The 16,594-nt window shown below is 37.9% G+C and overlaps 1 protein-coding gene across 4 annotated transcripts in view; it reads left to right on the forward strand.

The window, feature by feature from the left end:
* Positions 1–16,594, forward strand: part of Slc30a9 (solute carrier family 30 member 9) — a 65,757-nt gene that overhangs the window by 35,979 nt on the left and 13,184 nt on the right. For 3 of the 4 annotated variants that reach the window (XM_057771753.1, XM_057771754.1, XM_057771755.1), the window contains 6 exons: positions 918–1,020; positions 8,526–8,581; positions 10,907–11,042; positions 13,547–13,586; positions 14,840–14,911; positions 15,354–15,461. In XM_057771753.1, coding sequence (XP_057627736.1) covers positions 918–1,020; positions 8,526–8,581; positions 10,907–11,042; positions 13,547–13,586; positions 14,840–14,911; positions 15,354–15,461 — 515 coding nt within the window. The remainder of the gene's footprint in view (positions 1–917; positions 1,021–8,525; positions 8,582–10,906; positions 11,043–13,546; positions 13,587–14,839; positions 14,912–15,353; positions 15,462–16,594) is intronic. The other variant, XM_057771756.1, reaches the window with a different exon arrangement.

Here is a 16,594-nt window from a genome sequence, read left to right on the forward strand (position 1 = left end):
CATCTCAGGGGGCTGGAGCGATGGCTCAGAGGTTAAGAGCACTGGCTACTCTTCCAAAGGTCCTGAGTTCAATTCCCAGCAACCACATGGTGGCACACAACCATCTGTAATGAGATCTGGTGCCCTCTTCTGACCTGCAGACAGAATGTTGTATACATAATAAATAAATAAATCTTTTAAAAAAGAACTCTATTAAAAAATACATCTCAGAAATTATGAGAGGATTTGAAAATATCTAATACATGATTCTTGGAGGATGGAAGGCCCTAGACTGGAGAAGGAATCTCAGGACTAAGGATGATGGTGTCTAGTTAGAAGCCTTAGAGCTGTTGTGACAGGTGGTGCTCAGGCTTCTGCTTGGACGGTTGCTAAATGTTGCTCTGACAGGACACCAGAGATGGGGCAGGATAGGAGGAGAGAAAATGATCTTTGAGGTGTCTAGGGTGTCCATGAGGAGATGGTCAACAGGAGCAGTTCTTTCTGCCAGTAGAGTAGAGATGATGATTATAACCTTCCTTGTGAGGAATGTATGTAACATGTAAGCTAATTAGCATACCTAACACATAATATGTACTTGACAAGTATTATTGTTACTGTATTGGTCTCAAGCTTGTGGGGAGGGAGATCTAGGCTAGAGATTTAGAGTTATGAATTAGTAGTCTACAGATAATAATTAAAATCATAGCAATACTTAAGATTACCTTAAGAATTAGGAAGACAAAGTCTTCAACATATTACATTGCCTCTTACTTACATACTCAATGATATCGTAATCTGTATGTTTTATATTTATACCTGAACCATAGGAAATTCTTTTAAATTTACTTTTAATAGAATCTAGTATAAAGTCAGTTAAATAAACTTTTGATGTAAAGTTATAATTCAAACATATGCTAAATTGTTTTCTTTCTCTCTAGAAATGGCTTAAACTGCTTCTTTAAATTCCTTGCCTGGATTTATACGGGTTCAGCAAGTATGTTCTCAGAAGCTATACACTCATTATCTGATACTTGTAACCAGGTAAGGAGGAAATGCTTAGTCTTAAACTGATTTCTTATAGGCTTTATTCAGAAAGTGATCTGTTAAAAAGTACTCTGCAGTTGGCTTTTGGGGAAATGCAGCTTTTTAAATTTGAGCATTGAAGAACAGTGACTTTTGTGTATGTGGTTTCTGCATCTATGCTTCCATAGCCTAACAACCAACTTTGGATTAAAAATATGAGAAAGAGATGGGCATGGTAGCAAACCCTTAGTCCCAGCCTTTGAGCAGGGTGCAGATAGAGCTCTGTGAGTACAAACCCAGTCTGGTCTGCGTAGTCAGTTCCCGAACAACCAGAACTACACAGAGAGACACTGTCTCAAACAACACACTAAGGAGGAGAGAAAGATAGATAGATAGATGACAGATAGATAGATGACAGATAGATAGATGACAGATAGATAGATGACAGATAGATAGATGATAGGTAGATGATAGATAGATAGATAGATAGATAGATAGATAGATAGATAGATAGATAATAGATAGGAGAGAATACTATACTTTATAAACTTTTGCCCTTATCACTATTCTTTTTCTTTCTGTTTTTAAAATTTGCTTATTTTATGTTTATAGATGTTGTGTCTGCATATATGTCTGTGTACCAAAAGGATATCTAACGCCACAAGAGGGCACCAGATCTCCTGGGACTGGAGTTAGGGAGCCACCATGTGTGTGCTGGGAATGAAAGCTGGCTCTTCTGCAAGAGCAGCCAGTACTCTTAATGACTGAACCATATCTCCAGTCCCACCCCAACCCTGTTACAATGCTTTTTTTTAATTTTTCATTTATTTATATGAGTGTTCTGCTTGTAAACCTGCATGCCAGAAGAGGGCATCAGATCCTATTACAGACAGTTGTGAGACACCATGTGGTTGCTGAGAATTGAACTCAGAATCTCTGGACAGTGCTCTTAACTGTTGAGCCATCTCTCTAGTCCCCGTAACTATTCTTAAAAATAGAGGTTATCCTCGTTTGTATAGTGGTGAAAAAAAAAGAGAGTTTAACAATAATGTATATACTATTTATATTTTTTGTTAGGCATGAAAAATGATAGATAAATTATTTAAAATATAAGAGGATACGTAGGTTATCTGAAAATACTATTTTATATAAGAAAGTTGAGCATTGAAAATTTAGCTTTTGTCGAGCTTAGTAGCACTCGCCCTGTATTCCCAGCACTCAGGATGCAGAGGCCGGCAGATCTCTGAGTTCAAGGCCAGCCTGGCCTACACAGTGAGTTCCCGGACAGCCAGAGCCATAGCGAGACTCTGTCTCACAGAAAGGAAGGATGGAAGAAAACTGAAGTTCCCTTGAAGGGTTTTGAAACTAATGTTTGAATAGTAATGAAGGACAGCAGCACACAGGAATAATGACCACAGACTGGCTGTGGGGCATGTGCCGAGGTGGGAGTCAGGAACTATACCGTAGTCTTGAAAATGTGACACAAACATTTCTGTGTTTTCTATATGAGTAAGTTTTCTATAGTGTCATCCTTAACTACATAGTAAATAGAAGATCACCCTGGACAACATGATAACCTAACTCCAAAAACAAATGTGATCATAGTATTTTTATGTAAGCTTTTATGCTTTAAGAACTATCAGTAATGAGATAGGAAGTATAAATTTATCATTTAATATGTGTTTGGTCATAATCTTTTATAGAAGTGATTCTTTTGTTTGTTTTAGATTTATTTTTATTATTTTATGTGTGTGTATGAGTGTTCTGCCTTCAGATACATCTGTGCACCCCATGTATACCTGGTGCCTGAGGAGTGGTGAACCATGTGGGTACTGGAAATCAAACCTGGTTCCTTTGTAAGAACAAGAGCTTTTAGCCACTGAGCCAACTCTTCAGTCCCTATAGAAGAGATTTTTGGTTTTTCAAGACAGGGTTTCTCTGTGTAGCCCTGGCTGTCTTGGAACTCACTCTGTAGACCAGGCTGGTCTTGAACTCAGAGGTCCAATTGCCTCTGCCTCCTGAGTGCTGGGATTAAAGGCGTGCACCACCACCACTCGGCTTAGAAGAGATTCTTTTTTATTTTTATTGATTTTTATTGAGTTCTACATTTTTCTCTGCTCCCCTCTCTGCCTCTCCTTTCTCCTTCAACCGTCTCCCAAGGTCCCCATGCTCTCAATTTACTCAGGAGATCTTGTTTTTTCTACTTCCCATGTGTATTAGATTTATGTATGTCTCAGGGTCCTCATTGTTGTCTAGATTCTCTGGAATTGTGATTTGTAGGCTGGTTTTCTTTGCTTTCTGTTTAAAAATCACCTATGAGTGAGTACATGTGATAATTGTCTTTCTGGGTCTGGGTTACCTCACTCAAAATGATGTTTTCTAGCTCGATCCTTTTGCCTGAAAATTTTAAGATGTTATTTTTTTCTGCTGTGTAGTACTCCATTGTGTAAATGTACCACATTTTCCTTATCCATTCTTCAGTCGAGGGGCATTTGGGTTCTGGCTTTGACAAACAGTGCTGCTATAAACATAATTGAGCACATGTTATTGTGGCACGGTTGAGCATCCTTTGGATATATACCCAAAAGTGGTATTACTGGGTCTTGAGGAAGATTGTTTCCTAATTTTCTGAGAAATCGCCACACTGATATCCAAAGGGGCTGTACCAGCTTGCACTCCCACCAGCAATGCAGGAGTGTTCCCTTTACCCCACAACCTCTCCAGCATAAGTTGTCATCAGTGTTTTTGATTTTGGTATAAGATGGAATCTCAGAGTTGTTTTGATTTGCATTTCTCTGGTGACTAAGGATGTTGAGCATTTCCTTAAGTGTCTTTCGGCCATTTTAGATTTTTCTGTTGAGAGTTCTCTGTTTAGGTCTGTACTCCATTTTTTTTTATTGGATTATTTGTTCTTTTGATAACCAATTTCTTGAGTTCTTTGTATATTTTGGAGATCAGACCTCTGTCTGATGTGGGGTTGGTGATCTTTTCCCATTCTGTAGGCTGTCATTTTGTCTTGTTGACCCTGTCCTTTGCTTTACAGAAGGTTTTCAGTTTCAGGAGGTCCCATTTATTAATTGTTTCTCTCAGTGTCTGTGCTATTGGGGTTCTATTTAGAAAGTGGTCTCCTGTGCCAGTGCGTTCAAGTGTACTTCTTAGAAGAGATTCTTAAGGTGAGTTTCTAAATGTAACCATGACTGTCTTTGGAACTCACTCTGTAGACCAGGCTGGCCTCGAACTGAGAGATCTGCCTGTATTTGCCTCTAGAGTGCTGGAATTGAAGGCATGTGCCACCATGCCTAGCTAAATGTAAATTCTTAATTACTGTGAGAGCCAGTAACTTTTTTGAATAAAGATAGAGTGCTGGTTAAGTGTTTAACATACATTAGACTGGTAGTTTGAATTATTTACCTTGACTTTACAAATGAAGATTTAAAAAAAGAAAAAGGTTAAAATAGCCTTTGAAGTCTCTTTGGCCCAAATTGTGAATACTAAAAATCTAAACCTTTGTGAAAGCTCTATATAAATGTTATTTATGTATTTGTATCTCATTTTAAGGAATATGGTATCCTTTCCATATTTATTTATACTTGACTTACATTGAAACAAATTTGAGAGATGTTTTGGTGAAAGATACAGGTACAGGAGTGGATATTTAAGCCTGCTAATTTGGCTCAGTGCTAAATAAAGTATGTGATTAGCAGGTGAGAGGCCCTGACTTTGGTACGCAGCACTGCCCAGCCTAAAATTCAAAGGAATAATAAAATGAAGAGCAAGCAGGGCAATATTATTTACAGATTAAACAGAAGAATGCATCTCACTGTCGAGTAGATTGAAACCCTCTGTAAAAGTAAAGGAAGAAGGTAGGCAGTTGCTGTTTTGTTAGCAGTCTTTACCTTGGATTTGATTTCTTGGTTTGTGGCTTGTGTATGAGACGTGTATGTGTGCCCATGTCTGCGGGCTCGTGCAAGGAGGCCAGAGGTTAACACAGATGTTTTCCTCAGGTGCTCTCCCTCTTAAATATTGAGACAGGTCTCTTATTTGATCACAGAGTTCACTAGTTTAGCTAATCTAGCTAGTCAGCTTAGTTAGTATCTGTCTGCCTTCCAAGGGCCAGGATTACAGAATGGCCATCATTACCCCCCAGTAGTTAGGTGCTAGGGATCCTAACTCCCGTTCCCATGCTTTCATGGGAAGCACTGTACTTATGGAGCCATTAGTAAATGCCTGTCACTTGGGTAGAAGGAGAGGGAATGGATATGTAAAAACAGTGTCTAAGAACCTTGTAAGCTTTAGGACATAGGACAAAGAATTATGAAATATGAAACAAGATTAACTTTGAGTATTAGTTTTAGGACATTGGAGATAATTCTTACGTGTCTGTTCTCTAAAATACTGTCCTACTTAGTGTTATTGTTGCTATGATGAAAAACTGTCACCAAAAACAAGTTGGGGAGGGAAGGGTTTATTTGGCTTATGCCTTGTAGGAAGTCAGAGCAGGAGCTTAAACAGGACATGAACCTGGAGGCTGGGGCTGAAGCAGGCGATGGAGGGGCACTGCTTATGTGCTTGCTCCTCCCGTCTTAATCAGCTTGCTTCCTTATAGACCCTGGGATTACCAGCCACAGGCTGGACCCTCCCCCATCAATCACTAATTTAAAAAATGCCCTACAGGCTAGCCCACAGCCCGATCTTTGGGAGGCATTTGCTCAATTGAAGTTCCCACCTCTCAGTGACTATAGGTTGCGTCAAGCTGACGTCAAACTAGCCAACACAAATATCATGTATGGGTTTTAAAGACTGATAGCTTCTAACTGGAGTAATAACCATGATAAATTGAGTAAAAAGGTCAAGTTGCAAAATATTATGTATAGAACTTCTGCTTTTAAGTATGAATGACTCAGACTAAATTTACTCTTTTGATGCCTAAACAATAAAGTCCTAGACAAAATATATAACTGCTTTCAAACACTGAACAATAGAAGCATAAGACCATACCTCTGAGATGGGATTTGATTTCTCCTACACTTTCTCTCTGCCTTTTTATTTAGAGATACATTCAGAGCAGTGGACCAGGATGAGAAACATGAAAGTTCAAGGAATCCAAACTCGTTGGAAATTAGAAGGTGGAGTTCCTCAGAGGAAAGGCTATGTACTAAAAAATCTGCATAATTCTACATATAGGGATCTTCCGGAGTTCTTGCTGAATGTTAAATTACCCATCTGTAAGATGTGGGCAGAAACACCAAACAGACAAAGGCTCAGTAATTCCTAGTGCTCACACAGGGCTACAGTACATCCAGAGCTTACCAGGAGAGGTAAAAGAGACTGTTCTGATACCCAGGTCAGCAGAAATCTAGCCCCTTAGCAGTAGAGCTAAACTATCCCTAGTGTAAAGGCTGTTCAAACCCCTTCTTAACAGACTTCCCCAGAAATGTAAATGATCCAGTTTATCTTTAAACAATTTAATTGTTTAGAGAACAAAGCTTTGTGCTATTTCGAGAATATAATAGACCCCAAACACTTAGTGTGACATTCACAGTGGTCAACTAATTTTCCCAGTTAGTAACAGACTACTGCTAGATAGTGCAAGAAGCAAGAAAATAGGCTACAACTAGCAGGAAAATTTTATTTAGTTAATAAAATAGATTCAGCTGGCAGATGAGAGAAATTAATGGGACTTTTAGAACTGAAAACTGTGTCTGACACAAAGTCTCACTGCAGAGCATTGACAGAAGACTAAAAATCCAAGAAAAGAGTTAGCCCTAATTTATCATAATAGAAAGCATCTGTACAAGAACCAGAGCTAAAGAAGACTGAAGGAATCCTCAGTTACTATGGAGACAGTGCCAAGAGAACTCAGCTAGTGTTTAAGAAAGTAATAGTGATAATGCACAGACTTGGAGAGATAGGGAGAACAATGGCTTTCAACTCTATGGACATAACATAGCCCCGATATACTTACAATGCCATCATGTGAGAAAAACATACATACCCATCAGTATCAACATAGAATAGAAATTCCTTTTTTTCTTTTCTTGAGACAGGGTTTCTCCATATAGCCTTAGCTGTTCTGGAACTCACTCTGTAGAACTGATTGGCTTCGAACTCATGGGGGTCTGCTTGCCTTTGTCTCTTAAGTGCTGGGATTAAAGGTGTGCACCACAACCGCCCAGCAGAAATTCTTCAAAATATAACCAAGTGAGATCAAGCAATATATAAAAATCATAGATTAGTCAAGCAAATATTGTTCTAAAATATAAAGCTGATTTAATTGTAAAAATGAGTAGCTATAGAGGGCAAAAAGGTACTAATTGTGCATTTCATTTCCAGGAAATCCAGAAAGACATTTAAAACTTTCCATTTCTATAATATCACAAAACATTAAGAATAAACCTTGCAGGCTGGAGAGATGGCTCAGAGGTTAAGAGCAAGCAGTGGCTGCTATTCCAGAGACCCTGAGTTCAATTCCCAGCAACTACACGGTAACTCACAAACATCGATAATGAAATCTGGTCACCTCCTTGGGCATGCAGGCAGAACACTGTATACATAATAAAAAAGAATAAATCTAGCAAAAGGTGCACAAAACTTTTACATCAGTTTACTGTAAACTTGCTGAGAGTTTTAGGAAAATCTAAAGAACAGTTGGGGTACAGCTCAGTTGTGAGTGCTTGCTTAGACTGTGTAAGGCCAAGGTTTGATCCCCAGGACCACAAAGGAGAGAAAAGTGGAGTGGGGGAGAATTTGGTGCAGATAAACTAGTGATCTATAGATTGGCTGGAATTCTAATCATAGCGCCTTGTTTTGTTTGTGACAGAGAGACCACTTCACTGAATAGTACCTTGTAGGAGCTTTTCCATGTCCATGCAGAAAACTGGCTGGATATTTTAAGCTGCTATAGACGTAATTTAGTGTGGTTCATCATTTGCATTCATTTCCCTTCTGAAGAGATTTTAGATTCTTCTGTGGTTACTGCTTGATGGCGGTGGCAGTTGTTTAGTTTGGTATAGTTTTGTTTTTTGACTTGAGTCTCAGTTTTCAGCCCAAGATAGACTCAAAGTTAATTCTCTTGCTTCAAGAGCTAGCAGTTAAGCATGTGCCTCCGTGCCCAGTGTCTTCGAGCTTTTCTTCATTGTAAACAATGCGGTCCTGAATCCCCTTGGGTTTCTCTTTATTTTTCTATACTAGGATTTTTTTTTCTAAACTACAGTTGCTTGGCCATTGATGTACACATATGATTTCTTTGTTGTTATCCTTTACATCTTCCAGTTTGGCTTACCTGTTTGTTTTGTTTTGTTTCTTTTTCTTAAGACAGGGTTTCTCTGTGTAGCTTTGTAGCCTGTCCTGGAACTAGCTCTTATAGACCAGACTGGCTGCGAACTCACAGAGATTCACCTGCCTCTGCCTCCTGAGTGCTGCAATTAAATGCGTGCGTCACCACTGCCCGGCTTGACTTATTCACTGTATCATTGTATTCTCCATCTTGGTAAGGGCCACTTACTGTTTGTTCTTCTCCATAGGGTTTGCTAGCACTGGGCATCAGCAAGTCCATTCAAACACCAGACCCTTCTCACCCGTAAGGACACGAGCTCTGATTTGAATTTGCGATAAGTCATTGAAATAAGAACCAACGAATTTTTTGAGAGTCTGAAATTTATATAGCATCAGATTGTTCGAGATTTGGTCATTTCCTTTGTATTGTCTAAAGTGTAAGGGTCAAAGTAAAGTCAAAGCATAATTTGAAAATGGAGTTGAAATCATTTTTATACTTTATAATAATACAGCCTGGAGATCTTCTCCATATTTGATAATAAAAAAACCACTTATCTTAGAGTTCTATTTTATTTCGTTTCAGGGAAGTATATTTCTGCTCAAATAATTGGCTATGTGATCTAAAGTTTTGATGTTAACCTTTTTCAAATGCATACTTCATACTTACTCTAATGCTTTTATTGTGATTAAGAAATATTTTGATAACATTTCAAAATTAGATATTTGTAAAGCGAGTGTGTTTTAGAATATAGTACTTTGAGTGTGTCAGTTACCTGCTGTGGATATTTATTTTTGTCCCATCTGTTAATGGCCACCCAAATGGTTGAGCTCCCCAGTCATTCTTCTTTTAACTACCTTCATTAATACAGTTTGATCAATGCTAAGGCAGAAAAGTGCACCTTTATCTCTGTGAAGGTGTCCATTTTAGTACTCTGTAAATACCTTCCTTTACTAGACAGCAGGGCATTGCTGTTTCAGTAATAACATATTTTTAATTTTCTAGAAATGGGAGTTTTCTAGTATAGAGACAAAATGTTAATTACACGTTTACTGTGTTTTACTATCTCTTGACAAATTGTTTTCCTTACTGATTTTCCACACCAAAAAATTTAAATAAGAGGGTAAAAATTTTAAATTTTGTATTCTGAAGATTTCTTCTTAAGTTATTTTAATACTACCTAGTACAGTAATAAAATTTAGGCAGTATTTAGTTTAAAGACATTTATATATAAATAGCCACACGTGACTCATAATTTACTGTAGGAGGTAGTACAGATCTGCATAATACAAGTTTTCAGTAAGAACCCACAGTGCAAGCCAGGTTTGGTGGCACTCAGGAGGCAGAGCATCTCTGTGAGTTTGAGGCCAGCCTGGTCTACAAATTGAGTTTCAGGACAGCCAGGGCTACACAGAGAAACGCTGCCTCAAGAAACAAAACAGTGAAGAAAAACAAAACAAAAGCCCAGTACAACTTAATTTATTATTAATTTAAATTGGCATATAGTTAGTGTTACTTTGGAGAAAAGTTTAGAAAATAAAATAAAATTTTCCAAGTCAAATCTGTAAAACATTGTTATATCAATGAACTGGGATTCTCTATGGCTAGACTACAGCTTTGTACAAAGAGAATTCTGTTAATTCTTTCAAGTTAATACTCTTTGTTTGAATGTGTATCTACCAGAGAGTGCAGTAGTATTTGGGTTTAAGAGTATGTTTCTCAGGAAACATTTTTGTGAATGAATGATTCTACTTCTCGTAGTATGTCATAGTTTCCAAGGACCCTAATTGTGTTGTATTGGTACTGAAATAGTTCAAGTTAATGGTTCATTTTGACCAAAGATGATTAGACAAATAATTAATATTTTCAAAAATTATCCATGAAAACATGCAGAAAACTGAAGCTGTTGGTTCAACTGTCTATTAAACTGTTCAGAACCAGCAGTAAATTTCATATTAAATTGTTCAGCATTAAGTAAAAAAATTATAAGTAATACACAGCATAGATTAACCATAAGACCACAATATTCAATTAGAAGCTACAATCCAAGGAAATTGAAGTATTTCCCTGTTCCTTAAACATCTTAATGTATTTTTTAAAGGATGAATTTTGGAGCTGGAGAGATGGCTTGATGGTTGGGAGCACTGGCTATTCTTCTAGAGAACACGTGTTCAATTCCCAGCACCCCCATGGGAGCTCACAACTGTTTGTAACTCCCGTTCTAGGTGATCTGAAACCCTTACACAGACACATGCAGGCAAAACACCAATGTACATAAAATACAAATAAATAAATTATAAGAAAGATTATTTTTCCTGGCCTGTGTGGAATGTAATTATGAAATAGTTCTGATAAATCAAAGTAGACTAGAAGAAATAGAGATGAGAAAATACCTGAATTAATTAATATTTATTTTATTTTTATATATTTTCAAAGATCTTGCCTTTTCCCCCACTTTGTATATTGTGAGTTTTTTATATGAAATTTGAACTTTGCACTTACAGTGTTTAATATATAAAATTACACCATTTTAATAGTCTAAGAATGTGTTTTCAATTTCATTGACTTATTAAACACATTTTGAAAGTTAGTATACATTTTTGCAAACTATATGATCTTTTTATCTTCCAGGTATGGCTTTTCAAATATGCGCTATATCTCTTCATTGATTAGTGGTGTTGGTATTTTCATGATGGGCGCAGGACTCTCTTGGTACCATGGAATCATGGGATTGCTTCATCCTCAACCAATGGAATCCCTTCTATGGGTGATCCTCTTTTTCCCCCACTTTCATATATGGAATGCTATGACTTTGTCGTATTGTACTGGCGAATAGGAATAGCATGCCTCTTGACTGTCACACATGTTATTTTTTTTATGGTTTTGTTTTTTTACGCGTGAGTATTTATGACGTCTGAATCCACAGATGGGGTGATTTTAAACAATTTTTACTTATTTTATGTATATGACTGTTTTGCCTTCATGCATGTCTGTGCAGCACGTGTGTGTCTGATGCAGGCAAAGGCCAAAAGAGGATGTTGGTTCCCCTGGGACCAGCACAAGGCTGTGAGCTGCCTTGGAGTGCTGGGAGTCCAACCCAAGTCTTCTGATAGAGCAGCCAGTGCTCTTAACTGCTGAACCATTTCTCTAACTCCTAATTTGGTGATATTAAACAAGAGGCTCTCGTAGGTATAATTAGTAAGCACATCCTCTAAATTTTGAGCAGTTCTACAAATTTCCTAGAGATGCTATTGAACAAAAAGAATTCTGTTCACCGTTAGCACCAGAAATGGTTTTATATCAGTAACTACAATTTCCAGTCATTTGTCATAAGCTGGAACTGCATTTAATATTACAGCAAAATGAAAAGGAGGTTGATTGGTTTGTTTGTTTTGTGTTTTCTCTGAGGCCTCCATCAGGTAGGGGGCTTGCCTTGGAGAACAGGAAAAGGGGGATGGTCGCTTTCAGCCTTATTACATCAGGTTCTTCTGCTCAATAGGCCATGCCCAACACTGGGTAGGGAACAGTACGTACTAACCTGGTCATCTCCCGCCCCTCTCAGCTTCTTATAGACACAGACTGGTCATCTCCCGTCCCTCTCAGCTCTGATAGACACAGACTGGTTGTCTACTGTCCCTCTCAGCTTCCAGGCATTTGGCAAAAATGCTTTTTAGATATTTCAGAAGACTCCACCTCAGGGCCCCATGACTAAGACCTATATATATTATGAGACATTTTACTTTCTGTGGGGCTCTGTGGTCTCTCTCCTGACAGGCCCCATCAGATTATTGCTTATGGGTGCATGAGACACAGTTGGCTTTGATCCCCGATCTCCTCGGGGCATCTATTAAGTCTACTGAGCAATCTCAGCAACTCAGCACATTCATCATAGAAATGTTCTCCTTTGGCCTCCTTACTCTCCGGCTTGTCTTCAGTAGTGCTAGGTGTAACACCAAGGTGTGGTCTGGTAGGAAGAAAGAGGCCTCCAGCTCCTTCTGAAAGACTGTGCAGATTGTATATCCATCCTGGTGTTGGGACATGCTAGAATAAGAGTGAACTTGGAACTCCTTTTCCTGTTGTGGTCATAGGCCAGTATTAGACATGACCAGTCTAATTCCAGTATTCTATTATCCCATACATATCTCTGCAATAACAAGCCAGTTAAACTAGGCTTATTTGTATTTTTATTTTTTGTCGTTTAGTTATTAAAACAAAGTGTTTTGCTGTGATACCCAGACTGACCTTGAACTTTTGAACTCCTGCCTTATTCTTTTCCTCCACTCCCTGTGCTGGGATTATAGGCAAATGCAACCACGTCTAGCCCTCTATTTACATTTTTGAGGCGAGTTTCTTACTTTGTTTTTTAACCATAGTACATTTTGTGTAGTTAAATGGACAAACTCGCCTCCCCCATCCTGCACATGTTTAGCTGCCCCTCATTGCCCTAGGGTCATCTCATTTGAATAGCATCACTAGATAGGGGTGAAGCAGTCTCTGGAGTTAGAAAATGATGAGGTTTATTTTTAATTGTGTTTAAATTTTAAAATTTCTAACATATCTTGTCTTTGAGTAACTGAGTAGGATTCCATTGAAATGAGCCACTTTATAAATAATGGATTCTGTAGACTAAATTTGCTTAATAGGCATTACTTCAGAATCTTGACTTTGGGTATTTTATCCCTTTTTTCCCAATGAAATTTTTTTTTATGTCTTTTAAAACTTTTTTTTTTAGTTAAAAAATTTTTTTAAAGATTTTTATTTATTATGTATAATGTTTTGTCTGCATATATGCCTACTCCCCAGAAGAGGGCACCAGATCTCATTACAGATGTTTGTGAGCCACCATGTGGTTGCTGGGAATTGAACTCAGGATCTCAGGAAGAGCAGTCAGTGCTCTTAACCTCTGAGCCATCTCTCCAGCTCCTAGTTAAAATTTTTTTGGGGGGGATGGTGGGCATTGAGACAGGGTTCCTCTGCAAATCCCTGACTGTCCTAGAACTCACTCTGTAGACAAGGCTGGCCTTGAATTTAGAGATCTGCCTGCCTTTGCATCCCTAGTGCTGAGATTACAACTGTGCATGACTATACCTGGCTTCTGTCTGTAATTTATTCTCTTCCTCTGAGTTGTTTACTAACAAGATCCTTAGTATCTAGCTTGAATTAGCACTTATATTTCAATTTTATTGGATATTGCAAATTTTACATATGAGTAAACTGTAATTCTTTAATGAAATACTTGGTTCATTATTTGTCTTATTTCTTATTTTCCAGGCATATTGTATTTTAGCAGGATCTTTGGTATCTGAAGGAGGTATGTACTGTCAAAAATGATTTATTTTCAGTTTACTATATTTGAAAGCCCATTCGTTACAGTTTGTCAAGTTGTAATAGTACTATGGAGGTAGGAACCTAAGTCTTGTCTGCTTCTCAAGGTAGAAAGTCTCTGTAGTGTTCTGTTCTTGTTGCTGTATGGGTGAGGGCAAGGGGAACGGGCTGTGTTCATGAATAGCCTATATTACTCAAACCATTGGAAATAAAAACATAATGATACTAACTTTTTAAATTGGTTTTTAGCAGTGTTAATCAGAAAAAAAGCTGTGTCTTTACAATAAGAATAATAATTTCTGAAATATATTACTTTAAAAATATTGTAAAATTTTTCCTTCCTTCCTTCCTTCCTTCCTTCCTTCCTTCCTTCCTTCCTTCCTTCCTTCCTTTCGTTTTCCTTCAAGACGAAGTTTCTCTGTGTTGCTTTGGAGCCTGTCCTGGAACTGGCTTTGTAGTCTAGGCTGGCTTCGAACTCACAGAGATCCTTCTGCCTCTGCCTCCCTAGTGCTGGGATTAAAAGCAGGGCCACCACCGCCCAGCTTGTAACATAGTTTCTAATATCAACATAAAATACCTAATTCAGTGCTCTTTATCTCTGAAAGATTATTACTTTCTGTATTTGGTATTCCCTTCATCCATATTTTTAAAAGATTCATTTGTTTGTTTATTATTAATTAATTTTGTGTAGGTGTCTGTGTAAGTCTGAGTGTATGTGCATGTGTATGTGTGGGTACCCACATCTGTGGCATACAAAGGCCAGAAGAGGGCACCACATCCCTCAGAGCTGAAATCACAGGTGTTTGTCAGATGCCTGGTTGTTCTAGGAGGGCTGAGATCTGAACTCTAGTCTTCTTACCCCCAAACCATCTCCTTAGTTCCTCATCCATTTTTAAAATTCATTTGATTTGTGGTTGGCAGGTTATAATTGTATATTTATGGGGCTTTCCTTAATGGATAGACCTCCAAAGATTGGAGGATCAGAAGTGATGATTCTTATTGAGTGCCACCCAGTCGTGGTTGCTCGATTGGCAAAGGCTGTTGCTGTAGTAATTTTGTTTAGCTATTATGGTTTGAAATAGGAGATTCATTTTGTTATAATGGCTAATTAGAGTCTTGACGGTGACTGTTAACATAGAGTCTCATTGCCCACTCTGGTGTTCTATTTGTTTTTGGAGTGCTCTCTTTAAAGTTGGAGACATGAAGTTTCTTCTTGCTCATAGGGTGTTTCTCTTTCAGCAACACTTCTTGTTGCCATAAACGAACTTCGCAGGAGTGCTCAGGCCAAAGGAACATCATTTTATAAGTATGGTATGTAGTTTAGAACCAGGTATTTATTTTTTTCTTTTGTCCTGTTGAAAGTATTTAGTGCTATTGCTTTGTTGCTAAGAAATGATATAAAGCATGTCTCACTGTCTTCTGTATGTGGCTCTCAGAAAACTATCTCTGTTAAAAAGAATTTTTGAGCATAGGGATGGCACATTTGAGCATAGGGATGTTTTCTGAGCATAGCAATTTGACTTAGGTGAGCCGTTATATTTCTACATACCTGTATAATTCGGAAAGATAATTTTACTATCTAAGTTATTATTATTAACATTTGAGATAATAAATAGGGTTTTAAAAACTATAATCTGTAATATATCCTTGTGTAATAGATTGATTTTGATGGGTAGTTATTGAAATGGCTTCTGGTAGTGTCAAATTAAGATTTCAAAGTTCTCTGTTCTTGTCTGCTGCCACAATGATTAAGTCATGGAAAGTCGTGATCCCAGTACAAACGTTATACTATTGGAGGACACTGCAGCTGTCTTAGGAGTGATAATAGCGGCCACCTGCATGGGCCTCACCTCTGTAACAGGTAAGTTTTTCTTAAACTATGTGTGATTTTCTTCTACTACTTAATTCTCTAATATATGGGGACTTGGTGTGCAGATTTCTCTGAGTTAGATTAATTATCTTGAGATGAGAAGTAAAGGAATTAGTAGATTATTGTAACCTAAGTAGCAGTGAGTCAAAGTTGGGATCTCTCTGAACTCTGACCCCCTTCCCTATGACAGTACTGTTGGGATTTACTAATGGCGTGGGCCATTAAGATAATGCAGAGACTTAAGCACATATGCACTGGAGCTCTTGTTCATGTGTATTCTTGCTCCTGGTACCAGGAATGACCTCTGCTGCCTTCATAGGCCTAATTTTCTTCAGGTTCTGCCCACTCATTTTGGTAGCTTGCCAAGTTTTTTAACTCTAAAAGGCAAATTGGAACAGAAAGCTCATTTTGTTTTCTGAAACAAGAACCATTTGAGTGTTCAGCTTGTGAGGTCAGATTCTCTTGGGATTAACTTCGTCCATGCATTCTCATTTATGTAAAATCACGTCAGATGATGAGCTGCTGCTGCATTCTTCAATGGAACTAGGATGATCTGATTGACCTTTACCCTGCTTTTGGTCATATAATATTTATAAGCACCTACCTAGCCTAACCCTGTAGATCAGGCTGGCCTTGAACTCAGAAGAGGTCTGTCTGCCTCTGCCTTCCAAGTGCTGAAATCAAAGGCTATGCTAATGACTAATGACCACTTCTTTTAACTTTTTATTTCTAAAGAGCACTATTTAATTTTGGATTCCATAATTGGAACTCTTATAATGGATTGTGCTTTACAAGTAGATCAATTAGGAGAGATAAATTTGTTTTTTGTTTCATATACTTCGACTACATGTTAATAAAACTAGTACACAATTGATATTTTTAGTAAAATAAAAGTTTTATATTAAGAATTTTAAAAGTTAAATAAGGGTATTGAGATAGCTCAGCAGATAGAGGCACTCAGAGCCTGAGTTTATTCCCTGGGACCTATGTAGTGGAAGAAAAGAAACAGGCCCCCCAATAGTCTCCTGACCTCCATGCACATGCCACACCGACACTAAAATGATTTGTTTTTTGTTTTTTGTTTTGTTTTTGTTTTTTTTTTTGAGACAGAGTCTCACTATACA

This window comes from Chionomys nivalis, chromosome 6 (genome assembly GCF_950005125.1).
Source record: "Chionomys nivalis chromosome 6, mChiNiv1.1, whole genome shotgun sequence".
Lineage (NCBI taxonomy): Eukaryota > Metazoa > Chordata > Mammalia > Rodentia > Cricetidae > Chionomys > Chionomys nivalis.